This window comes from Hydra viridissima, unplaced genomic scaffold, assembly GCF_058129835.1.
Source record: "Hydra viridissima isolate aposymbiotic clone 2 unplaced genomic scaffold, HvirCarnegie_v1 scaffold_16, whole genome shotgun sequence".
In the NCBI taxonomy this organism is placed as follows: domain Eukaryota; kingdom Metazoa; phylum Cnidaria; class Hydrozoa; order Anthoathecata; family Hydridae; genus Hydra; species Hydra viridissima.
The window spans coordinates 2,155,140-2,180,600 of record NW_028324315.1 but is presented as its reverse complement, the minus strand read 5'-3'; the positions used below and the strand labels follow the sequence as shown (position 1 = coordinate 2,180,600).

At 29.1% G+C, this 25,461-nt stretch overlaps 3 protein-coding genes across 5 annotated transcripts; 1 reads left to right on the top strand and 2 right to left on the bottom strand.

The window, feature by feature from the left end:
- The first annotated feature begins 711 nt into the window (after positions 1-711).
- LOC149877301 (mitochondrial fission 1 protein-like) lies at positions 712-2,786 on the top strand. The gene is made up of 6 exons (XM_090074080.1): positions 712-834; positions 1,362-1,420; positions 1,527-1,659; positions 1,902-1,972; positions 2,087-2,192; positions 2,434-2,786. The coding sequence occupies exons 2-6, from the start codon at positions 1,373-1,375 to the stop codon at positions 2,523-2,525; spliced, it is 450 nt and encodes a 149-aa protein (XP_089930206.1). The 5' UTR covers positions 712-834; positions 1,362-1,372; the 3' UTR covers positions 2,526-2,786.
- A 2,999-nt stretch (positions 2,787-5,785) lies between these two features.
- Positions 5,786-17,797, bottom strand: LOC145181128 (uncharacterized). Of its 2 annotated transcripts, XM_090073782.1 has the most exons (19): positions 17,338-17,797; positions 15,476-15,593; positions 12,673-12,994; positions 12,208-12,408; positions 11,999-12,080; positions 11,684-11,880; positions 11,294-11,512; positions 10,973-11,143; positions 10,772-10,843; positions 9,988-10,371; positions 9,721-9,765; positions 9,427-9,549; positions 9,240-9,281; positions 8,728-9,105; positions 8,497-8,550; positions 7,331-8,347; positions 6,825-7,242; positions 6,529-6,638; positions 5,786-6,069 (listed from the first exon to the last, which is right to left on the bottom strand). In XM_090073782.1, exons 3-19 carry the CDS (start codon positions 12,989-12,991, stop codon positions 6,062-6,064), a joined length of 3,840 nt encoding a protein of 1,279 aa, XP_089929908.1. In that variant the 5' UTR covers positions 12,992-12,994; positions 15,476-15,593; positions 17,338-17,797; the 3' UTR covers positions 5,786-6,061. The 2 variants fall into 2 exon arrangements, with proteins under 2 accessions (XP_089929908.1, XP_089929909.1); XM_090073783.1 differs by lacking the exons at positions 15,476-15,593; positions 17,338-17,797 and adding an exon at positions 15,212-15,233.
- Positions 17,798-20,894: 3,097 nt separating this feature from the next.
- LOC149877300 (uncharacterized) lies at positions 20,895-24,481 on the bottom strand. 2 transcript variants are annotated; one of them, XM_090073784.1, is made up of 6 exons: positions 23,973-24,480; positions 23,543-23,601; positions 23,172-23,348; positions 22,887-22,988; positions 21,825-21,926; positions 20,895-21,401 (listed from the first exon to the last, which is right to left on the bottom strand). In XM_090073784.1, exons 1-6 carry the CDS (start codon positions 24,430-24,432, stop codon positions 21,366-21,368), a joined length of 936 nt encoding a protein of 311 aa, XP_089929910.1. In that variant the 5' UTR covers positions 24,433-24,480; the 3' UTR covers positions 20,895-21,365. The 2 variants fall into 2 exon arrangements, with proteins under 2 accessions (XP_089929910.1, XP_089929911.1); XM_090073785.1 differs by lacking the exon at positions 21,825-21,926 and having other exon boundaries at positions 23,973-24,481.
- Between the last annotated feature and the right edge of the window lie 980 nt (positions 24,482-25,461).

Here is a 25,461-nt window from a genome sequence, read left to right as displayed (position 1 = left end):
TATATCTGAATAACTATTGCGAACTTATTTATTATGTGTTAATGAAATTTATAACATATTTAAAAAGATATTTTTATGAGCAGTACATAAAAATCGTACCCGAAATGTTGTCTCTTCAACTTACTACCATTGTTTATCCTTATTTCGAATTCAACTAAAATCTACATATTACTAAACACTGAGATTTTGTATTTCAGAAGATATGAAAATTTTGAAAATCTATAGAAAGATATTCTTCTGTCTATAGGTTATGTTTTTGTGGAATTGCCCATAACAGCTAATTTCAAAGCGTTTAAACTAATGGAGCACTAAATACTACTTTTTCAATGGATATCCGGGCAGGCGATAAATGCAAAAAAAAAAAAAAAAAAACCTGCCACAACACTGATCAAAATTTATGAAACGTGTCAAAATACAGGCCTAAACAAAATATTTCAACAAAGGTACAACGCGTTTGCACGATTGTGCGCATTTTAAAGGTTTTTTAAGTGATTCAGGAAAGTATTTTTAACTACAAGTGTACAATCATTTTTTCAAAAACCAATGATTTGATGCATGGAATGTAAATAGGTTGTTAAATTTTGCCTTTTTTTTCTCAAGTAAGATATTAGGTAATTAAATGAACGTGTTACTGAGAAATGTCGTTGTTCGTTGTCTCTTTTTTCTCATCGCAGGTCCAATTATAGTACAATCTCCCTCAGTCTGCCTTTTGTAATCGGTTCCTAATCAACAATAAGAGATTTGAACTATGGCAGATGGTGCCGTGAAACAATGACGCCATGACACTGCAGAACTATATTTGGATAAATTTATGATTCAGTATGGTTTCTTTAGGTAAGGAAACAATGAAAATAAATACAATTAGCCATTTTGATTTAATCAAATAAAAAAAATATACACTAAGAAATATCAACGTGGCCAAAAAAAATCGCATTAAATCAAGGAATCTTTTCTTAATACATAAATTTCCACAAGTTATCAACAATCTTAAGATAATGTAATTATAAGCTAAATTATCACTTATCTATGTATTTCATTTATTTGTATTAAAGTAAATTACTCCATATAAGTAAAAAGACAGGTGATTCCTAAAAACCTATTTATAATGTTATATAAAACTCTTAACACTTGGTTTTTATTTGGAAAAAGCAAGTTTTTCAATGAGTACACAAAAATCAATCATTCTCCATGTAACTTTAGGTGATAGGGTGATAATGCTTGTATATCTATGATCATAAAAATGAGATATCAAGAAACATAAAGATTAGAAATTCACAGAACAAATCAAAATGCAGAATAACTAATCAAATGCCTTCAAAATCTTTATAATGTTTATAAAAAGGAGCAACTAATATATTTAGAATAGAAAGTTATGGCTGATGTTCACACTCATGATTTTATTAGCGATGAAGATTATTTGGTAAGCGTGTTTACTCTTTGTAACTTTATGTTTATTTATATAAAGCCTTATTATTTATTTTCAAAAAATTATTTATTCAAATTTACTAAATTTATTCTTTTCTAAGAGATTTCAAAATAAATATGATACAGAGTTGCGCTCAGGAAAAGTGAGTCCTGAAACACAATTTCAATATGGTTGGTCCTTAATAAGAAGTAAATACAGAGATGATATTAGGAAAGGAATTGGATTACTTGAAGGTAAATTACTTAACTAATTCTGCTATCTCAAATGAGATTTTTAAATTATTTAATCTATAAAATATTTTTATTATATTTAATCTCTAAAATATTTTTTTAAAGGATCTCATGATAAGTTTTATTAGGGATCATTTTGATTTTGGGAATCCAAAATCTTTATACTGATGTGATCTGATTGGATTAGTAGTTTAAAAATTGTTTTCTTTTTTTTTTCACTTCTGAATTATTTGTTGTTAATTTAGCTCTCTGCTCAACAAATATGGACTCAAGGGATTTTCTTTATTTTATTGCCTTAGGTTATTTCAAACTGGGGGTAAGAGAAAGGTTTTATTTTATTTTTTTTAATTAAAATTTTTAAAATTTTGTTTTAATTTTATTTTATATCCTTTTATGGAAAGTTGTACATTTTTGAAAATACTGATTCTAGGACTATGATAAAGCTCTGCGATACGTGAAGAGATTATTGAACATTGAGCCTCGCAATGCTCAAGCTAAAGACTTGGAAAAATCTATAGAAGATAAAATGAAATCTGGTAGGTAACAACAAAAGTTGATAAGAACTTGGTTTGATTAGATTTCTCTGTATTAGTTATTTCCCTCATTTTTTTAGTCATATTTTTAATCTATTTTTGTCACACGAAGAAATATTATTGCTTGAAAAAAAGTTTCTGTGTGTGCATTTCATTTCTTTAAGAGAGTTTTTTTCAAGCACAATTTTTTTCCGTTTAGTTGCCTAATTTTATTTTTGTTAAAACTTCATTTTTATATATAAAGATGGTGTTCTTGGTATTGCTATGATTGGTGGGGCAGCTGTGGCAGCTGTTGGTGGATTATTTCTTGGACTTTTGTTATCAAAACGTCGTTAAGCAGTCTTCTGAACAGCTCTTGAAATTACGCCTATATCAACATTTAGAAATTTTATTGGGTCTATTTTGAATTGCTAATGATTATTTATTTTTATTTTTGTTTTCTTGTTTCTTTTAAATCATATCATTATTGAACTTTGACCCCTGTGAGTTTTTTTACCTATTTTCTATGAGTTTAAGGATATGGTAGTTTTTCTTCAAGTTTCTTATGACGATTGCTTGTAGATAAAAAGTTGTCTAAATTATTTTTGTAATATTGAACAGTGCTTTAATTTTGAACCAATGGTAAATTGATATCGATTGAGGAAAAATTTAAATGTACACGGTTAATGTACACCGTCTCAAGGATAGGTAGCATCGGAACCTAGACTTTTAAAAAGATCGAGATCGAGTGCTCGAAAAAATATCCCGAAAATAATTCCCGTGGTCGAGATTTCGTTTAAATTTCCCGAAAAATTTAAATCGGTTTTCCCACTTATCGATAAAGAAACCTGATAAACGAGATTTCTAAAAAATATCCCGATAAACAAAACTCTTTCCGTTCTTCAAAAATACTTTGAAATCTGAAAAGCAATAATATGCGGAACAGTTGATATGTCTTAAATTAAAACCAGTATTACATTACATTTATCACGTACTAATTTACCTAAAGTTAATATGTTCTTAAATTCTTTCATGTACACTAGCATTTTTATTTTTTCTGTGTTGAGATTTTTGTGCTTGTTTTTTCTGAAGGCCAGCAGATGAGAATTTCCCTCTACTTCAGCCTCTTTCAAGTGAAAGAGGCTGAAGTAGAGGGAAATTTCCTTACCAGACTGCTAAGGTGAGGCCACTGCATACGTTTGTCTTACCAATATTGTAGGATATTCCATAGCTCCTTCTCATATCCACCATCCACTTAACATTCTACTTCATACTTAGCTTCGGAAAAGGAATGATCTTTATCTAAGGGTCTGTTGCTTTCTTTGAAGTAGAGTTTTTTCAGGGCAACCATGGTTGCATTTTTTTCATCAGAGAATTGCAGTTGATTCTCTTCAGGTAAGAAGCTGAAAATTTGAGCCTTATCAAGGTTGTACAGTTGAATAGGGACTATATTGTAGCATCCTTTACTATGTCATTGTTTACAATTTTGGCAAGTTTGCATCCCTTAAGTCTTGGGTCAAGGAAATGACCTATTGCATACTCTAAAACACATGCTCTTTAATGTGGAAACCTGTTAAGTATTTGACCTGTCACATCAACAATCACTAAAAGATCAGAAAAGAGTTCTTCAAGTATTTGCAACTTGCCCCGCAGAGGATAGAGTTTTAGTACAACACGATGAACATTTATTCCATTGTATAAACTAACTTGTGTTGAAAACACTAAAATAGGTTTTAGAATTTCCACCCGGAGTTGTAATTGTTCATCTTGAGTTGGCTTCAGGTTGTAAACTTAGCTATCACTGTGTGACATTATTTCCAAGCAGCCTTTAAAGTCTGAACTAAGTTGACTAAAAACTACTAAGAACTGATTTCAACTGCCCAACACCCCTCCTGGGTGTTTTTCGCTAAAAGACTCCTGACTTGTTAGAAATCTTTTGCGCTTCAAATTCTTTTGACATAATGACAAGTAAGTGATTGGAAAGCATTACTGCTTCTTGATATCTATAAGTCAATTGTAAAGGCTAACTTATAGTCCCATTGTCCATGTAAAAATTTTTTTTTCAATTTTTTAATGTTGATTGCTACATCTGTTTGATTGCTACATCTTTGGTATAAATGAGCGAGACATTGTGCAGAAATCAGATTATATTTCTTTTCTAAATGGCTAATCTTGTTTGGCAACCGAGTTTATAATCAAGCTCACCAAAGTAAGCTTTTGTATGTGGTCGTTTGGCCATGGATGCGCTTGACTAATCACTAATTTAGGTTTGGTTCTTTCACTTGAAGTGGATAAAATCCCAAAAAAGTCATACCATGTCCCTTCTTTTTAACAGGCATAACTCTCTAAGTTATTTTCTATTTCATTGTCATGCTGTTTTTCATCATTTCATATCTCAAAACCATTGCAAGTTGCAACTTGAATAGCACTGATCATAAATGAGATGTTTCTCAACTTGTTTAAGAAATTTTATTCACATTCATTACATAAAACATTGATCATGTCTGTCTTGGTGAAAAACTGATTTTGTTTTCAAACACTTTTTTAATCATGTTTAAACTAACAAAGGCAACTACTACTGGTATTTTATGCATTAGAATTATATTCTAAGAGTAGTTGCATTTATTGGATGTTAATTTTTCGAGAATTTCCCTTTCAAATTCCTGTTCAGCAAGAGACTTGTTTAACATTCCCGTGGTACAGGAAACTCGACTGTTAGAAGCCTCCACAAAAAAAAATTTCCCCGAACTCAGAACCACGTATAAAATTCGTAAAAGAATTTCCCGAGAAAAAATTTCCTGTGAAAAAGGGAAATTTTTCCTGCTTTCGGTAATATAATGGTGCCTACTCAGAGACTAATACTAGGCGATAGTGAAGCTTCTCAAAGTCTCTCTTTGAAGTAATCATTTCCAACCCATAAACTATTGTTTGCGTGTTATTTAATGTATTTTGTCTGTATTTTTATAAAAAAAATTGTTTCAAATGTTTATCTTTGTGTTTTTTTTACCAGGGAGGTACAATGTAAAGATTTGATGTTTTAAAGAAAGTAAATTCATGGGATCTTACAATCATTTAGCATTCTTAACTTGCTTTCTTAACAATAATAATGCTTAAGAGTAATAATGCTTGCTCAGCCTGATAAAACACATTACAAAACAACCAAAGTTTTAAAAAGAATTCGTTGAAAGTGTTTAAATTAGCGATATTTAGCCTAAATTTTGAACTTTTATGAAAACTGATGAAAACACGTTGTTTGATTGCAAACATCGGTACTTGCCATTAATTACCTTGATTTTCTTATCATTTTTTTTGTCAACCTGATAGAATACAAAAAAAAATGACCAAAGGTTTCAAAAGAACTCGGTTAAAGGCTCAGACTTGAAGGAGCGTTAACGATGGTTGTGATGATGTATTTCTTCAAATAAAGTGAGAAACTTACATTTAGGGGAAAAAAAAAAAAAAAAGGTGTAAAAGCAACTGTCAGAAAACTGATTCCCAGAAACTCAATTGATTAAGGTTGCATAAGAGGACAACCGTAAAAAAATGAAGTGAGATTAATAACTGAAAAGACAAGTAGAAATTCAAAAATCCTATAAACTAAGTAAAAAGTTACGGAGTGATTTTATATCATATATATTATTATTATGCTGTTCTGAGCAACAAAATATGCGCTTATCTTTATAAAATAAATTTACAAAACATTTATAAAAAGTTTGCACAGAAAAAATATCGCTGGATATATAAAAGTATGAAACTAAAAAATAAAAACAATATTTACACGTAATAATAATATAAATAACAATACGACAATCACAACAACAACTTAAAAATAAAAGTCGTTAAAAACGTAAAGTTGCGAAACTGAGATGTTTCACGAAGTCAGGATCGAGTGTTTATGGATCTAAAACAAAGTGCAACTTTTAATTTATCAAACATATTTTAAAAAGTACTTACCACCAATCAATACCATTTAACCAACTTATTTTGTCTAACAGTTTAGTGAATATTTAAAAAAAAAAGTGAACCATTTTCAAAAACTTATATAAATATAAATTTTAATACAAAGTATATATATATATATATATATATGTATGTATGTATGTATGTATGTATGTATGTATGTATGTATGTATGTATGTATGTATGTATGTATGTATGTATGTATGTATGTATGTATGTATGTATGTATGTATGTATGTATGTATGTATGTATGTATGTATGTATGTATGTATGTATGTATGTATGTATAAATAAAGTAATTACTTTTACAAAAAATTATTTGGAAGACTTTTAAATTTTCAAACTCTTTGGTAATTATTGTTTATCAAGTAAATACAAAGAAATATATTTTACACCTACCGTCATCATCTCCTGCTTGATCCTCAGGTATATTTACTGTTGGTAGAATATCTTCCTTAGGTAGGCAAGCCATTTTTGTACACGCCCATATATCATTTTCAATGCAAACGCTGAAAAAAAAAAAAAAAAAAAAATATTCCAGCCATGTATATCACAATACCTGTTTCTGTAATATATTTTTGATAAACTAACAGACTAAGGAAATTATTTGATCTGTAGTTTATCAAAAGTATATTGTATATTATTAGGTAAACGCTATTTAAAGTTAAAAAAAAGCAAACTGTAAAATATTTCACCATGTATTACAATCTCTTTTTATCACACTGCCGATTGGGAAAGATTCATCAAAATTTTTGCATTTGGCCTCATTGGTCTTTTTTTTTAAACATACAGCATCACAGTTTTTAGTTAACTTTGCACTGCTTTCACAGTCTTCTAGATTTGTCACTGGATTTTCACAAATGGTTCGATCTGAAGTACATTTACATATTTCACAATTAATATTTTGCCATGTCTCATCCTCTGTATATGCTCGGCCATTGTTGGGGTCTCTGCAGACATTTGATGTTGAGCACACAGGACAACACTTTCCTGGTATGGTAATAATCTCACCATTTGAGCATGGTGGGATAGCACACATAGATGTTGCACACATAGCAGTACCATGATCACATACGCAAAAACCGCAAAAATCTGGAGAGTTCCATTCTTCTCCTTAAATATATTTTTATATTAATAAACCAGAAATTATACCTGATATTTTAAAAACAGAGAGAATGATAATGAACGAAAAATAAATTACCATGGCGATATGTTTTGTTTGTTACTTCATATAGACATTCTTTTGGAGGTGCACAAACAGGACAACATTGTCCAGCCACTTGAACAGGATTATCACAACTAAGTTTAGTACATTCAGAAGTTTGGCACACAGTTCCTTCATGAGTACATTTACATTCATTACAAGGATCTTGGTTCCAAGACTCCCCCACACTATACTTTTTCCCTGTATTTTTATCTGTGCAAATTTTAAATGCAGAATCAGAGGTTTCAGGACATGATTTGCAACATTCCCCTTCCAGCTTTACTGGATTTTCACAAGATAACATGTAATCAGGTAAGCAATCAAAAATTGAACACAGACTTTGTCCTTCAATGCAACGACAATGCATGCATGGGTTTGGGGACCATTTTTCTGCATTCTGATATGTTTTATTGTCATATGTACATGTTGAACATTGTGAACAGCATTCTCCGGGTATTTTTATTGGATTGGCACAATTGGAAACACAAGACTTTGCAGCACACGCAGAAAAACCATCGTTACATTTGCATGAAACACAATCATCTTGTTTCCACTCATCTCCATGCTGATAGGTAGCATTTAACTTTTCATCAAAACACTCTTTATAAACTTCAGGCGAAGAGAAAAGTGTAGGACAAGTTTTGCAACATTCGCCATCAACCAAAGTAGGGTTATCACAAGATAACATACTTTCAGGCAAGCAATCAACTGTAGAACATATTTTCTCTCCTTTAACACAACTGCATCTAGTGCAAGAATCAAGCGACCATTCATCACCATCATTATAAACTTTACTATTATGTAAACAAGTGTTTAAACATTGAGGGCAACACTCTCCAGGCTTTTGAATTGGTGCAGTAGTACAATTAGATACACAGCTTTTAATTGCACATGCAGAAAATCCATCATCACATACACATGATGTGCATACATCAGGAAACCATGTTTCTCCATGATTCCGAACTGATTCTGTCTTTTTATCCAAGCAAGGCTTTTTTTTCAATGCTAAAAAGCCTAAGAATATAAAAGTTTAAAAGTTTAATATTACTTTTTTTTTTTCCTAGTAAAATATTATTTAAGATGCTATTGATTTCTGCAAACATTGAGCCTGATAAACCTTATATCAGAAGCACAAAGAAAAGAATGTAATAAACTTTTTAAACCTCTTATTCTGTCTTTGTTATCTCCTTCCTTAAAATTTGGCTTAACTTCACAATCTGAAAAAATGTACTTTGTATAATTTAAAAACAACAAGCATAAAGTTTTTTCAGAAAACCAGTTTAAACAAGTAATATTTTATTTTATACAAACAAAACATTTCAAAAACAATTCATTAAACTATAAAATAATATATTAAGCTACAAAACAAAATTCCAATTATAAAACTGATTTACCATAACAGATAAGGTGTACATCCTGCTTATAAATACTTATGTTTTTCTGGAGTTCAACTGAGAAGGCTGTATCTGTAAGATAATCTCCTTTTTTAATCCATTTTAAAGAGTCTCCAGTTGGGCACCAGTTTACATTCAGTAATGCAAAAACAGTAAATCTTCGGTTCAGCTCTTCATCTAGTGGCTTTTTAGATTCAAGAACATATTCATACTCTTTGCCTTCAATACTAGATGCATTAACATAAACTGATGCTATAGTTATTGAGTGGGAATCTGCAACAGTAACATCCTTTAAGGATATTCTTAAGCAAGATGATGCATTGATTTTAGGAACATCAGGAAAAATTATTTTACCACTTATCAACATCATTTCATTTCCTAGGTGAGTAAAACATAAAATTAAAACTTCAAGTCAAGTTTTTTAAATTGAGTGCTCATTTAATGTGAGCACTCAATTTAAAAATCTTGACTTGATTTCATTTTGACATTTGACATATTTAAATAAAACCCACCAAATTTTGGACCTTCAGGAAATCCAATTGATTGTGACCACCCTAAAGAAAAGATAAAATAAAACTTCTAATATCAATAATAAACTGTCTTGTATAAAAGTTATCAAAGGTAGTGTAAAAGCATGTTGCTTTAAAACTTTACGTTAAGAGTAAATTATAAAACATTTTCAATTAAATTGTAGCTTACTCCTTTGAGGACCTTCGACTTTTCCAACAATCATCTTTTCATTATAATCTCCAGTGTCATCATCACCACTTAACTCATCATCATCTTTTTTTACCATTTCAACTTCAGATTCTCCAATGGGAGCTAAACAAATTAGTATGATTTAGTAGCCACAATTTTAAAATCATCATTACATAAATGATATTAAATTAAATACAAAAGCTTGTAAAATTGATAAATTTTCAAGAAAGTTTCATCAATTTTAACATTTTTAATTATTGATGATAAACGTTTTTCAATATAAACTTTGCTTACAATCCATTTGTATTCCATTAAGTGAAACCATCTTTTCATCACAATCTAAAAACAGATAATGATTTTAAAATTAAAAATTTAAATAAAACAAAGATTTTAAAGGATCTTTATAGATTTTTTTCATTTTACTGAAGCACTTTAAAACAATTAAGGCTATTAATCTATAGATCAACTTTTTTTGTTTAATCAGATATGGAACAATATTACTACAAAATTATATTATAAAAAAACTTATCTTTTTGTTGAAAGTGACTTTCAATGACTCACCGTAGCACTTTATATTGATATCTTTTATATATTCATCTTTGTTGTTATTTAACACAACTGTGTTTCTCACATCAGAAAGGTAATCCTTTTTTTCAATGTATTTTTCATTTTCTCCAGTTTTACTACACCAACCTATGTTTAAAACTGCACTCACTGAATATATTCTGTTAATATCTTCTGGTAATGGCATCTTACTATTTATGCTGTAATCAATTGCATCTATAGTCAAAACCTCATTGAAATGAACAACTTGAGTTGCTATGAGTCGAGATGAAATATCTGCTAAAGTTACATCTTGAAAACGCACAACTAAGCATGATTTTGGAGGAATTTCTACAGTTGTAGGCAAAATTACCAATCCACTTATGGTCATTGTTTTATTGCCTCAAAAAAAAAAATATTTTTAAACTATTTTTAAATTTATTTTGACATTTATATTGAATGTTCAAGTAATAAAAGTTTTATGTATATCATATTTTGTATAAAACACAGGAAAAAAAAAAAAAAAAGAGTTTTTTTTAACAATTATTTAAATTTAGTGTCTGAATTCCAAATATACCCTGGAAAGAGATCCTACAGAATTTCTAAAGACTTTTGAGTTTGCATAGGAGTCTTATAGAACATCTTTAAAATTCATAAAGATTTTGTATCATTGATTTTGTATCGATTTTTGAAAAATTTTAGAGCCTTTTGTCGTAAACATAATTTCATCAATGCAGATTGCAGTGTTTTGTCAGGATAGATTGTAGTAATTTATTTTTTATAATTTAAAGTCAAATCATACTCATTATTCTTTCTTGTCTTTTTCTAACTGGGTAGGAAAATCTTCTCCTCTTTGCTACTTCTGCTAATTCATCTTTAAAAAAAGTCAGTCAACAACTTATAAACAAGTACACCCTATTGTATTTAAACTACAAATCAATATTTTAAAAACATCTTATCCCAGCTAAATTAGAAACAATAAAAACTATTATTAAACACAAACCTTCAGCCCCACAGAATTTCAAGCATTCATCTTTTGTTGCAAAATTATTTTTGTTACCCTGACAACCACCATATATAAATTCTTTGCAAGTCTTGGTTGAAGGATCAAAATGCCATCGTGGAAAATATCCATAACAAGAACCAGAATCAGCTGCAAATTTACATATTTCAGCTAAAAAAAATTCAAATCAAATAAAGTACTTAACAGTCAGTTTTTTTTTGTGGGAAGGCATTGACCTCCTAAAACTTCTCATTTCAATTCCTACCAGCTAAATCATACTAAGAAGAGTAGAATAAAGTCAAATTTAAATCCTACACTTACACTTTTTCATGCAAGTAGGTCTTTCGCAAAAGCATTTCTCTGAAGCTCTCTCAGAAACCTGCACCTTAATTTCATCTGAATTGCAATTAACAAATACAGGAGGGCATAGAGAAACACAAGCTATGTTTGACAATCCATTGCATTTGCAGTAACCTGTGCAATTGTTGTTTACAAATTTTTCACCAAAGTTGTATTGCTTTCCTTCAAAATAGCATTTTGCTAAAATAATACAAAAAAAACCCTAACTAAAAATAAAGATCAAAGTAAAATGAATCAACAAAATTTTAACATAAAAGCAATTACAATAAAGCGTAAGAGAACACAACTTAAAAATAAAGATCACATACATACATCTATATAAGAAGATAAACTATGAAAATAAAAACTTACAAGCTTCAATTTTATTGCATTGCCCAAGATTTGGATAACCATACTCAGGGTGTTCCTCAAATTTAGTTATATTACAAAAATATCCATCAGAGCAGGAAATACCCTGATGGAGGTATGAGCTTTCTGAACAAGAAAAACCTTCTGCTTTTAAACAAGTGTCATCCAAGAATATTTTAAATAACCCATTTACACATTCTCTAAAAAAAATGACACATGTTAAATTCTGAAAACATAGAAGTAAAACTATTATCAGCATCAAACAGTAGATTTTATAATAAACAAAGTGATCTTTTATAATAAACAAAGTGATCTTACTCTTTTTCACACATCCTTGATGTATTTAAGATGGTACCAGATTCAATAGTTTCTAGTTTACTTTCTGTAGGACGATAACAATCTGTAATAATAGTAACACAATAAAAAATAAACACTCTGATACAAGTTAAATATTTGAAGACATTTTAACTTGACATCAAAACTAAATGAACTTTTTTAAAACTTTTTTAAACATATCAACTTATTACCTTTGCATGAAATGTGGGGAATCTTCTCTTGCAATTGACATTCTCTCCTGCGAAGATCACAAATATTTTTAAATTTTGTACCATTCAAACTGCACAACTTTTCTTCATCAGATTCACAATCATCTCTACAATAGCATACAGGCAAGTTTTCAACTTTCTTGCACCATTGATGCATACCACAAACAGTGTTGCTGCAAACCTCTAAAGAACAATAAAATATAAAGTTGGTTTAAGAGAAAAAATCAGCAGTATGGATATATTTTGGCATGAAATATAGTGTTTACAAAGAAACTGTAAACAATAATGTTTTAAAAATCTAGATAAATACATCAGTAGGAGATAAGAGATGATAAAAATCTAGATAAATACATCACTAGGAGATAAGAGATGATAAAAAGAGGTAAAAGAAAAGATTAGATACAGCGTTTAATCCCCTTAAATCAATCATAGAACTATAGGTATTACCTGGTTCACACCGCCCTATTTTCATTGATTGGTCTATGAAGAGATTCCTTTGAGAAGTTGGATGGCGAATTTGACATATAAGCCCTTCTCTGCAAATACCATGTGCCTCACCAATCCCACCACAAGTATCACCTTCATCTCGAAGACAAGTATCACAACAACCACATTTGTCTTTGGTTACACCAAACTTACACTCTATTTTAGGACAGAAATCTGTATTACAAGGCAGACATTCTTGTTCAGGTGTATCAAAACTTACTTTACTGGTAGGCTTGCTACAAACTCCATAGAAAAACACTAGTAAAACTACAACCCTCATGCTCTAAAAATGGAAAGAAAAAAAAACAATTTTAATAAACTTATAGCTTAAATACAAACAAATAGATGCAAATATGTGGTAAGTATATACTGTACACATGAACTGTCTTGTGTTACTACTACAAACTGAAATCTTATTGGATGATCAATCTTTTTTCTGCCTAGTATAATGTGCATAGTTAAGGTGGCTAAAATAGATACATGGCTAAGGGAGCTAAAATAGATACATGGTTAAGGTAGCTAAAAGATACTTTTGATTATAGAATATATTATAGAATTTAATGACGCTAGTGTCCATTACTATAAGATAAAGTCATTCGGCAATTATTTGCATGGAACGTTGCTTTAATTAAAGGTTGGTTACTAAGTAACTTTACAAATAACTTTACATGCAAGTTTTACATGAAAAACAAAACGATTCGCACACGTTTTGTATTCGTTTTTGTGTGTCCAAAATCAAGTGTGCTATTTATCATGGAGGGGGGGGGGGGGGGAGGTGAGTAGGTTCAAAAAACGAGTGCTATAATTCTGGTAAAAAATAGGATCAGTGATTTTTGCCAGTAGCAAATTTGACACTACTTCGGTACATTAAAATTATTATTGATACAAGTTTTGTATAACTAAAATTAAGATTTGGGTGTGTATATATATATACACCCAAATCTTAATTTTAGTAATACAAAACTATATATGTATATATATATATATATACATACATACATATATATATGTATATATATATATACATATATATATGTATATATATGTATATATATATATATATATATATAAAATAAACACACACATACACACATATGCATCAAGAAACCTACGGCGACAAATTCCCTTGAACTGTGTTGAGGAGACGATAATTTGTTTCCGTGTCAAAACAACGGGATCTCGTTATATGGCCAACTGTATTTTTTCATTCCACGAAAGATATTACAACTCAAAGAATTCAATATTTCAGAAAAGTATCGGTTTGTTAAAGAATGGCAATTGAAAAACAGCAGAAATTATAATAAAACTTTTATTTGTTTTTGAAATATTTATTTGAATTTTATTATTTTCTTTTTAAATCTTAAAATTTTTTTTTTTTTTAAGTTTATAACATCTTGAAAATTATTTATATCTTTACATAGACGACGTTTAAAAGATTTTTGAAAAGGCTTCAGTATGGCTTCTTCTTTTTTTATGAGGAATAAATAGCTATGGATACTATTTTATCATTAAATGTTTATAAATATTTACTTAGTTAATTTTAAATAGTACATTCGTGTTTACGTAAACATCGTTGATAACATGTATGCCTTTGGCGCGTCAGGCTCGTTTATAGTATGAAACAGACCCTATATTCATACTTAGGTAGACCTCTGGAGCCCAGGGACGGTGGCAATAGGGTAAACGTTCTGGTTGCTAACCTTCCTGTAGATATGTTGATGGGGTTCATTTAGTTGTTTTTGCGCATGATTTAAAAAAACGATTTAAAAGTTGTATATGAAACCGTTGTTGTGTTTTATTCCTATTTTAAAAAAATTATATATTTACGACTTTATAAAACACAAAAAAAAATAACGTTTTTCGTAAACAACAGGATTTCACCCTGTGGCTTCCCTGACTACCCAGCGGGTTGGGAATTCCCTACCGGTGAGTGTCCTCCTTTCTCTCGAGGGGTTTGTGTTGTATAATACACAAGTTTAAAAAGTCTGATCATTTGAAATTATGCTGACTAGTTAAATTAAATCTTATCTACTGTTTTGGTACCATAACGACTAGTCATAACACTGTAGTCATAACGACTCTTAACTTTTTCTCTTAATATAAATAATACACTTATTAATAATCATAATTAGAACTGATAAGTTGATAAAAATATACTTCTGCTTGAGTGTTTTTTTTTATGTTTGTGACCTTTGTGAATCACACGATCATGTATTTAATCGCCTTTCGGACGAACCTGCCCCACTAATGAAATTGTTAATCAAATAAATGAAAAGTTTATACAAATACAACGCTCAGTTTGATGATTGATTGAAAGACAAAATATTTAGTGAAAAAATGTAGATAATTTTATATATTTTGATTGGAGCTTTTTATTATCAGCTGATCAACATAAAGTTTTTATCAAAAAGCAATTTGTTCAACACAGACATTTTTAAAAAAGAGGAATTTTAAAAAGCAACTAATGAGCAAACAAAAACCTAGATGGTTTGTTACTAACTTTGCTTAAGCTTGGTTGAATTTACTTGATGTTGATTGCAGTGATAAATAAGTTATTTAAAAAGAAAGCTTAAACCATCCTAAGACTTAACGCGCCCTTAGATTTAACGCCACAAGATTTTAAATTATCAGTATGTATGAATAAAAATGAAAATATATATTCCTATAAATAGCAAACCGTAGGCTGTAATAAAATTCTTAAATAAAAAAAAAATGTATTTATGTAAAATGAAATTATTTGAATAAAATAAAATTTAATTTTTACCTTTTTAATCTTTCAAAGTAAACGTCTCTTGAAAAAAAAATCTTTTTCTTTTGGCTGCTCGTTTATTTCGTCAATTTTTTAATATGAGAAATCCAAGTTAAACAGTGAAATACGAAGACTAAAGAAAACAAATAAACACAGTGACATTAATACGTCAATTGCATCCTATTCTACGCGTCATTCGGAAGAATTTATCATTTATTTCTTGTATATTCATACGTTCTTATTTTATTTGTCATTATCTTAATTCCGTGAGTCGTTCACCTTTGTCAAATGCAGAAACTGTTTATTAGGGTTTTATTTTTTGGTTTCAGTTTCAAATGAGGGAACATTTGCTAACAGTACTCTCAATGCATTCTTAGCGGAATCCACTCCTCTTTGTCGCCCTAAAACACTAAGAATGTTGAACAAATGTTTAATTTTTTAAGAGATGTTGCGAAAAGTTGTTGATTTAAGTTTTTTTAATTTTGAACGTTACAAAAGTTTCTAGCTACTTAATAATAGATATTTCTTGTCAACAGTACACGAAATTTAGAAAAAGTTTGTTTCCGCTGTTAAACGTTAATAGAAATCAACATGGTGATGAGCCCATTTCTTTTTTATCAATTTCGTTTTACCAACTGGAAGTAAAAAAGACACCGGAGAATGTTGTAAATTAACAGGATGGTTTTAACACCGGCAACAGAGAAATAGCAAGGAGACTATTAATTTCCGAAAATTGCGTCAGAAATGCTCTGAAAACATTTAAGACGACAGGTGGCATTTAACATCATCTAAGATCTAGTAGGTCAAAAAAATAACTGCGATGGGCGAGAACTTTTTCAAGTGAAAGCCAATCAAAAGGTTAAGTAATATGAAATATTTATAATGAAATCCGCGAAAAAGTTGTCTTCAAATACCGTTAAAAATAATTTAACTACGAAAAACCTTGGTGTTTTTTACAGCTGTTAAAAAATCAATGATGGCGACCCATAAGATAGAGATAGGCTAACAAGAATAAGGTAGTGAAAGCAAGGTCACAAGAATTAGGTGGTAGAAGCATTATCTAGTAATCAAAGTAACATTTAAGTATTAAACAGGAAAAGCTTTTTATTGTAAGATTTCTTTCTGAAGAGTATTGCAACTGCCTTGTTGTTGTACCAAGGTTGCAAGTTGGCGATGATTGTTGTTGATATACACAAACTATAGTCAACCAATACACCTATAAAAAACTAGTTGATATCCAAATTCTCATAAGCAGCCTAAAACTAAAACAAGATACTAATCGCAAATGAACTTTACGCAAAATATGCAACAATCAACGCTGAATCAATTCAAAAACATGTCGGAAATACTTATAAAAATTAGTTTTGATGTTTATTGCTGTTGCACCAATGTTGATTTAACGAAGCTTTTTTATTTAAGTTATTTTATTATTGTGTTAAATAGAAATGCTAAAAAAAATATGTAAAATAAGGGTTTTTATGTTACATATTTTTTTAGATATCTTTGTGTGATTAGAGAGTTATCTAGAGTGATGCAGAAGTGTGGGACAACAGCGATGTGAGCGTGAGCGCAGATATTGTAATGACAACTGTGATGTGAGTGTGAGGGTAATGCAGATATGATACATAGAGAAAAGACTGTCAGTGTGTAGCGCAGATATGACAGGAGCGCGGTAGGAGTATCAGACTTTTCAATAACAGTTATTAACGCATAAAGTAATACTAAGAACAGGTTTTTCTTCCCTTATTTTCCTTAACAAATATTCTTAACTATTTCTCATCAATATATATAATCTCTCAATATTATCTTATACAAATGACAATACATTAATACAGATAATAACGCATATTTAAAATCACTCAAATATCTTTTCTTACCAACTCTTCTTATAAGGTTCTCTTTAAAATGCCCATAAATTCTTCTCATAAAATTCTCTTTAAACCTTCAAAAATCTTTTCTCAGAAGATCCTCTTTAAAATCTCTTAAAACTCTTTTCTCATAAGATTCTCTAGAGAATTACTCAAAATCTCCTAAAACTCTTTCTTAATACATCTTCAAAAGCTCTCTTTAAATTACTTCATCAAAATCTCCCCAAAAAAGGTATAAGATTTTCTCAACCTTTCCTTTTCTATCTGTCCGCAGATGTTATCTTGAATTCTCGTACAGACAATAGATTTCTTTTTCTCTAAGCTCGTTTATTACTCTTGTTTTGACCTCTGAGCCATGGTATTTTAAAACAAGTTTTACAAGTTTTCCTTCGATTAGTGTTTGTCTTAGAATGGCTACAGGACTTTTGAGAACTTTACTAGTTAAACTCATAACATTGTAATTCTAGTCGTATTTGCGAAAACAGTTTTAAACATTAATTGTGAGACTTATTCATTTTTCATGTAATTGAACCTGTCCATCCAACCAATTTGATTGACTCGCTCTTTTCTTCGTTCGAATGTTATATGTTTGAGCCGGGTAAAAACTTAAAGATGTTTACAATTTTCTCATTTTTCCTCCTCACAATATATATATATATATATATATATATATATATATATATATATATATATATATATATATATAATCAAGGAACTGAGTAAAATTTTAAGTATATATTAAGAAAAAATGGTGCAATTGAGGTTTTTAAATCAACACAAATATATCTTTTAATCTGAACTAGCTGCATTTTAAATTAGTAAACTTTTAAAATTCAGTTGGCTTTATTAATAATGTTTTTGCTGTGTAAATGGTTCAGTTCAGTTGTTTACAAATTCTATGAGACTGAGGGGATTAAATATTTGAGTGTTAATTCATGTTAAGTTTATTTTAAGATTTTTGAGCGAATTCTTCAGCGAAAGCAAAAACTTAGAATTGTTAGCTGGGTTCCAACATGGCTTCCAAAATGGATTTCACAAAACGATGGAAAGTATTTTTTTTTCTTTAAAAGGTAGAAAATAAAATTAGTTTTTTAACTATAAAATGTAAAGAAAAAAAATTGGATTTTATTTCTAACAACTTTTGAATTAATTTTTAAGTGTTTATTAGAGCCATCTTTTAGACTATCCCTAATTGATGATCCCACTTATCCCTGATAAATGTAAAAAATAGAAGTACCCTATGTTGATCATCACCTGCTATCTTTGCGGCAGAGGAAAAATTTGATGTAGGAACTACCTAACATCAACAGCAGTGTTATCACTTTTTTGCTCCTTCTATTTACCGAAGGTTAGCGAAAATTTTTTCCTTGAGGTTGAAAAAAAAAATATATATATATATATACATATAGTGACCGCAATAAATTTAGTGTTTTTAATAGCCATTTAATTGCTTAACAGAATTGATTTATGGATTAAAAATTTTGGATTCTGAAAATAGGCTTAAATATCTTTAATATCGCATACTCAGGTGATGGAATGCATAGATTAGTAATAAGAAGATAATAAATAGGGGTTTAAGAGTCCCTAAAAGTCAATGTGGGAATAATTGAGCCTAAGATTTTAACTCTTACTATACAAATTAAGGAATGAAGTATTGAGCTCCACAGAATACTTTTAGAAATAAATACTTTTGAAAACAAGTGTAAACTTGAAATACATTCTGCACTCATTGAATGCGTTTCAGCCATTTCCACACATTTCAATGCTTACAGAATGAGTTTTCTCCTATTTTCCAAACGTGAAGGTTACGAATTAATCGCTGATCATTCGTTATGACGTCATCGTTTTCTAAACTTTCTTTTTTAAAGTGAGTCTTTTCCAAAAAGACTTATTTTATTTTATGTTAATAAATAGGAAATATACTTAAACAAAAAAGCAAAAAAAACGGAAAATATGTTAAGTTGTTAATGAAAATGCAAATTTCAAAACTAATATTTACAAGACTAAAATTTGCTTAGTCCCGACAGAATGTAGAAATTTAGGGCACCAGGCTTTAACCAAACATAAGAAAGTGGTTGTAATTTTTCACCGATGTTTTGTAACTGAAAATTTTTCCTTTAAATAAAGTAAAAGAATCAATTTATCTTTTTCAATTTTTGTTTCAACTTTCTTATCTAGAAGTATTTATTTGTCAGTTGGTTTGCCAAAAATATTTAAAATTTCAAAAGATTTTCTGGGAGGTAGTCATTAGTGTCTAGCATTTTTTAGAGAACAGTTAGAACATATATGTTGCATATGACGTTTTACCGTTGATTGCCTCATGTATGACTTTGCTGCACTTGGAAAATAAATTTAATGGATTTAAATTAGTTTGACTAATTCAAAATTTTTTTAAAGATTAATATAAAATTTAAGGTTTTAGTTCTAACATTGTTTCTTAATTTATTATTTATTGCATGTTCAATATATTTAAGAAAACTGATTTTTAAAAAGCTTGTACTTTATTTGTTATTATTCGTCATTCTTTGTTGCTAACGAAAAAACCATACGCCATGACTTACTTTAAAAGTAAGGAAATATCTTAATAACGCTTTTGACATAACGTTATTCTTAAAAAGTTCATTAATCAAGCAATATGGTTTCTCAAAATCATTTCCTATGGCTACCGAATTGTGCGGCTTCTTAAGTGCTGCGAGTGGAATTTTCCAATTAAAGTTGTTAACTAAAAATAATTACAGGGGTTAACCTAAACCAACAACGCTCCTGCTCCCCCCCCCGTGTTTCGTATAAATAGAACCAAGTTGTATTCAAAACAAGATGCTCTTTTACAAAACCTTCAGGTGATTACAAAGCAGGTAAGAACTCTTCATCATTTTAACATTCAATATATAAAAACGCTGGTAAAAATGCTCTGGTTTTTCTTAACGATGATTTGATTACTTATATACTTAGAATTCCTTAGCCATGAAGCTTTTGATGGTCGTTTTCCTTGTAATCTTTGCTTCTGGCATATCAACCAATCACATTAGTGATGATTCTCAGTCCCAAAGTGATGTTACGGTAGATATACATCTTCTCAAGTGTAAGTTGAACAAAGTGTTGCTTATTTTTTAAAACATTACTGAATTGAAAATTTATAATAAACCAATAATTTAGAACTTATTTATAATATTTCGAAGATTCAAAAATCCTCTTTCATAAAATTAACCACATTTTTATAGACAACTTTTTTAGCCATGCCTAAAATACTTCGTTTAACTGAATTAAAATTAAATTAGGTCCCCCAAACCACGTGAGATGCGGATTAAAATGTAGAGACTTGACTTACGAAAGATGTTGCAATGGAATCGTCCGACCGTATGCGCTGTTTGGACAGTGTGGAAACAGATGTTTTTACTTCCGGACGCAATATTGCTACAAAAATCGTGTGTACGCCCGCCACTAAGAGCTGTGTCTTCAGAAAGTTTTTCTTTATCATCGGAACATTTTATAGCGTGTTTTAATCGTATACCTTTAGTAAACCGAGGAGGGGGGAATTTTCTTTAATGAATTTTCAAAGCTATGGATTTATTAAACTTTAGTAAACGTTTTCTTTGAAATAATAGCATTTGTGTTTGTCTCATCCATCAAATACTTCCTCGTTCCCTGATCCTTAAATCTCAAAGTGAGGTTGGAATGGGAAAGTAAATTATAAAAATCGCTGTTTACATTTAAAATATCCAGTTTCTCGTATTAAATAAATTTCAGATAAAAAAAATATCTACGTCAAATTCCTTATAAAACTAAAAATAGTTTTAAAATATTTAATTCACTAAAGAACAACAACACAGCGAGTGATAAAAAGAACATAAAAACGTTTCAAACCTCAGTTGCTCGTTGACATTAAAAATAATTAAAATAAAAAAAACATTTCATAAAACGAAATATTAAAATAAATAAATGAAATAATTGCTTTTGTTTTTCTGTATATATCTGCATTAAAATATGCATATACTTCGTTTAATCCATGACTAATTCTGTCCATATTAAATACAAGATCATCTGGGAGTGGTTCTCAACTGCAGTCTATCAGCCTTAAGGAAAGAAACAAATAGAATGTGAAATATAAATAGCTTCAAAAAGCATATCGTATTTGAAGGGAGATACTTAAATGAAATGATGTAGTAACCTGAACATTTTTTAAAAAAATATTCACATTAAGTTTTATGATTTGTAAGTCAGCTTGACGAAATTAAAGCTATTAGGTTCACATTCACAAAGAGAAGTTTATTGTTCATCGAGATTTAACTCCAAATAATATTGCTTGGTGAAGATGACCATGTCACCTTGACAAATTTAAAGTTATTGCAAATTGTTTATTCTTTTAATCGTGTCGAGAAAAGATTTTATAAAACTCTACCATTATGACTAGTAGTTTTAGTTGTGAAAATTGATTTGTTTATCAATAGAAAAATTAGATAAAAATTTTGTGTCTAAGACTGAAAATTGTCTCAAACCTCAGCTTTGTTTTCATGAGATAAATTTCCATCCATAAGAAGGCGGCTATTTTTAACAGAATGGTTTCTCATCTCTGATTTTTGCTTTACATCAGGCAAAACCTAAAAAATATTTTTAAAAAAAAATAAAGAACTTATGCGGTGTAATTTTGCAAGTAGAAACTTTTTTTATTTTTGCTATACAAATAAATGCTGATAACAAATTCAACAGAATTTCTCTTAAATCAATGAAATCATTTGAAACTTCATTTAACAGTTTAAGTTTTTAAGCAAAAAAGACTTGATAGATTTAATGGTTGCATAAAGATTTTACTTTGACAATGTGTCTACAAGAAAAGAAAAAATCCTGTAAATTTTAACATGATAATCAAAAAATAGCTCATTAATAGAATGATCCTTAATGCGACCTTGATGCAATTTTTATTAACAGTAAGCTTATAGCAGAGTCTTTACTGTGTTAAAAATAAAAGTTCATTGGACAACTCTGAAATTCTTAATTCAATTTATTTTAAGAAAAAGGTTAAAACATGATGCTTAAACACAACATCATTGTCATATCAATTACTTAGGCCATATTTGGTGGTTTTGAGTTAGTAGCTTAAATTTTTAATTTATACATCCTCTATATTTTGGTAAAAATGCCTAAATAAACCAATTAGAAAGTGTTTATTTAATTTCTTTCAACTCCACCCAAATACATACTTTAACTTTTTTGATATTTACTTATGGCACCAATTGCCTATATCTTATGTCACTATGATATGCATAGAGATATAGTAGAATATATCTTACTATATCTCTAAAGTTTCACAGCACCTAAGTTCAAAATATATCACAAAAGGTACAAAAGTGTGATTACACAAATAATGCTGATGTTATTTATTCTGATGTTTTCCTTTTAAGTTCAAAACATGAAAAAATTACTGCATCAATAATTGAAATGCTCTAACCCCTCATGTTCCCAAAACAATTTAGCTCACAAAAGTGTGGTTATTTTTTTTTTTTTTGATTCAAAATTCTATGGGGTAAAAATGATCAAGAATAAAAAGATAAAAAGCTCACCTTATTATTTAGGGCAGGGACACTTGATGAACGAGTCAAATCTGTTCTTACTTTTAACTTTTGGATATCTGTCTTCAAAAGCTGATTACGCTCAAGTAACTGCTACAAGTATATTTTAACAAATGGCTAATATTTTATTAACCATCAGTTTTAATAAAAATAACTATTTAACTTAAAATTCAAAAACCCTAGAAGAAAAAAAAGAGGAAATTTTTAGCAAAATGTATGCAAACTCTGAAAAAAAAAAAAAAAAAAAAAAAAAAAAAAAAAAAAAATGCTGTTTACTTCTTTCATTTTTATAAAACTTCTGCCATGGAGAATTTTTGATCGTGATGCAGTTATGTCAACTGCTGCTCTAGGAGTGGATGTGATTACACTAGATGAAGAGCAATCAAAACTATCTCGATCAAAACTGCTCTGTAACTTTACAGAAGATCCAAAATAATCTTTATTTTGGGTTCCCTTCAAAAAAAAAATTTTTGGTTAAAAACTGTTTAAAAAAAAGGAGTGCACTAGTAAAACTTTGTTTGAAAACAATCAAAGCATATATCAAAACATATATCAAAACATATATCAAAATTAAAAATACATTTGCAAATTAACAGAAAGATGATCTTTTTGCTTTATAGAGTTTAAAAAAGAAAGCTACAACTTACTGCAACAGCTTCTGCATTTGCATCAATGGCTTCACTCAAATACTTTATATGGTTTTCAGCTAAAATTATGCAAAAACAATTATTCATTTTAATATTCTATTTTTTTTTTTTTTTTTTTAACTAAAATTGAATATTAAAAATAAAGACAAAAAAGAGTTGAAAAGTTATTTAAAAGAAAAATATGACGAACTTTTCTTAAAAAAGTGCAAATATTTGTGTGATGAAATTTTTGAGAAATGTTTTTAAGAAATCAAAAACTTGTTTTAAAATTTTCAACTATTTCTTTCAAATCAAGCAATAATATTGAATACTCCATTAATTTATGTTAACCTACTATAACTTTGAGAAAACAAAACATCATAAGGTTAATAAACCAAATAAGCAAATACTTTCTGGAAGTATACACAATATTTAATAACTCATACTTTACCCCTAGCAAGCTGTGAGCTGAGCTCTGAAAGTGTGCATTGATAAAATCTCCTTGCCAATTGAAGTTCTTCTCTCAAATTAGCATTATGTTCTTCAAGCAATCTATTTTGTAACAACAACTGATCATTGATTTCCATAATTGACTCATGGTGCTGACAACACCTACTTGGTGATACACGCCATGTGAGGGATGGCTGAGAGTTAAGATTTTCGCTATCAGATTTATTGTCTGATGTGAATTCCTCAGTAGGAATAGAATTATTTGATTTGTTAAACTTTGTTAGTAGGGCTGTATCTTTTTGTGAACTGATTGAAACTGGTTGCATAGGATCAAGAAAACTTTCACGAGAACTGTATCCAGATGAAGTTTCGTCAGGATTACCTGATCCACTTGAATATTTTAATTTTGATTTATTCTTGTTTTCGTATTGATGAACAGAAGCTGTAGTTTCTATATACATCTAAACATGTAGCAACTATTTATAAAGTTAAATTGTCAGCACTCATGAGAAAACACACTTTGGTAGTTAAGCTACTATTCAATTTTTAAACTATTTCTAAAGTTATTTTTAAATTCTATTTAATTGATTTTTATTTTTAACTTAAAGTTTTATAAAAAATGGTTAAAAGATATTTTAAGAATATTTACTTGGCAAGTATGTAAATCATAGAACAACAAAAAAACAAACAAAGTTGTAATGAATTTAAAGTTATATTTGATGCTAAAATAAGTTTTGGAATGTTTATTCTACTAATATCTAGAACACTTAGTGTGCATTGAATTGAGTTTAATAACTTCAGTAACTTGTATAAACTCCATGTTGTTACTCTAACTTAAGAACAATTTAAAAAAAAAAATTTTTTTTAAAGACTATATAGTAGGTTTAACATATCTTGATAAAATGAATTCAAGACCTATGATATGAATCCTAACAACTTGAACTTCAAGTGATAGTTCAAATTATTAGAAGATGTGTGGTCTTGGATCTCCTTGGCACTAAAATAAGATATGAAAACTAAAAACATTAAATAATATAGAATGAATAAAGATTAAATGCTAAACAAAACAATGTTGGTTTTGGAAATTATGAGCTAAATATGTTCATTAAGTAAATAAATTACCTTACAAATATGAAAATAAACAAAGCAAGGTCAAAGTTCTAGTTAAAGCAATGACACCCATAACTATTACATTAACTGAAAATCTAGTGTGTTTGAATTTGGTAGTTATAAATTTGGTGTGTTTAAATTTGATAGTTATAGCTAAGTTAAAATTGTTAAATTAAAAAATTGTTTAACTAAAGGTTAATAACTCAATAAAATTATTTATTTTTAAGTAGGTAAATAATATCTTTGTTGACTATTTAATAAGTTAAATCATATAGTACAGCACAAATTAGTTAACTTATGCCCACTTTTATATACAACATACATTGCATATAATTTAATGATAACCACAAGCTAATAGCTATAGTTTTAATAATCTTTGG

Coding starts and splice junctions, on each gene's coding strand:
- LOC149877301 (XM_090074080.1), top strand. CDS start 1,373: ATGGCTGATGTTCACACTCATGATTTTATTAGCGATGAAGATTATTTG. Junction 1,421..1,526: donor TTAGCGATGAAGATTATTTG/GTAAGCGTGTTT, acceptor TTCTTTTCTAAG/AGATTTCAAAATAAATATGA. Junction 1,973..2,086: donor TAGGTTATTTCAAACTGGGG/GTAAGAGAAAGG, acceptor TACTGATTCTAG/GACTATGATAAAGCTCTGCG.
- LOC145181128 (XM_090073782.1), bottom strand. CDS start 12,991: ATGAGGGTTGTAGTTTTACTAGTGTTTTTCTATGGAGTTTGTAGCAAG. Junction 11,144..11,293: donor ACCTACTTGCATGAAAAAGT/GTAAGTGTAGGA, acceptor AATTTTTTTTAG/CTGAAATATGTAAATTTGCA. Junction 9,550..9,720: donor TAATGGAATACAAATGGATT/GTAAGCAAAGTT, acceptor TAATTTGTTTAG/CTCCCATTGGAGAATCTGAA.
- LOC149877300 (XM_090073784.1), bottom strand. CDS start 24,432: ATGTATATAGAAACTACAGCTTCTGTTCATCAATACGAAAACAAGAAT. Junction 23,602..23,972: donor CAGCTCACAGCTTGCTAGGG/GTAAAGTATGAG, acceptor GCATAATTTTAG/CTGAAAACCATATAAAGTAT. Junction 21,402..21,824: donor CTCATGAAAACAAAGCTGAG/GTTTGAGACAAT, acceptor TCTTTCCTTAAG/GCTGATAGACTGCAGTTGAG.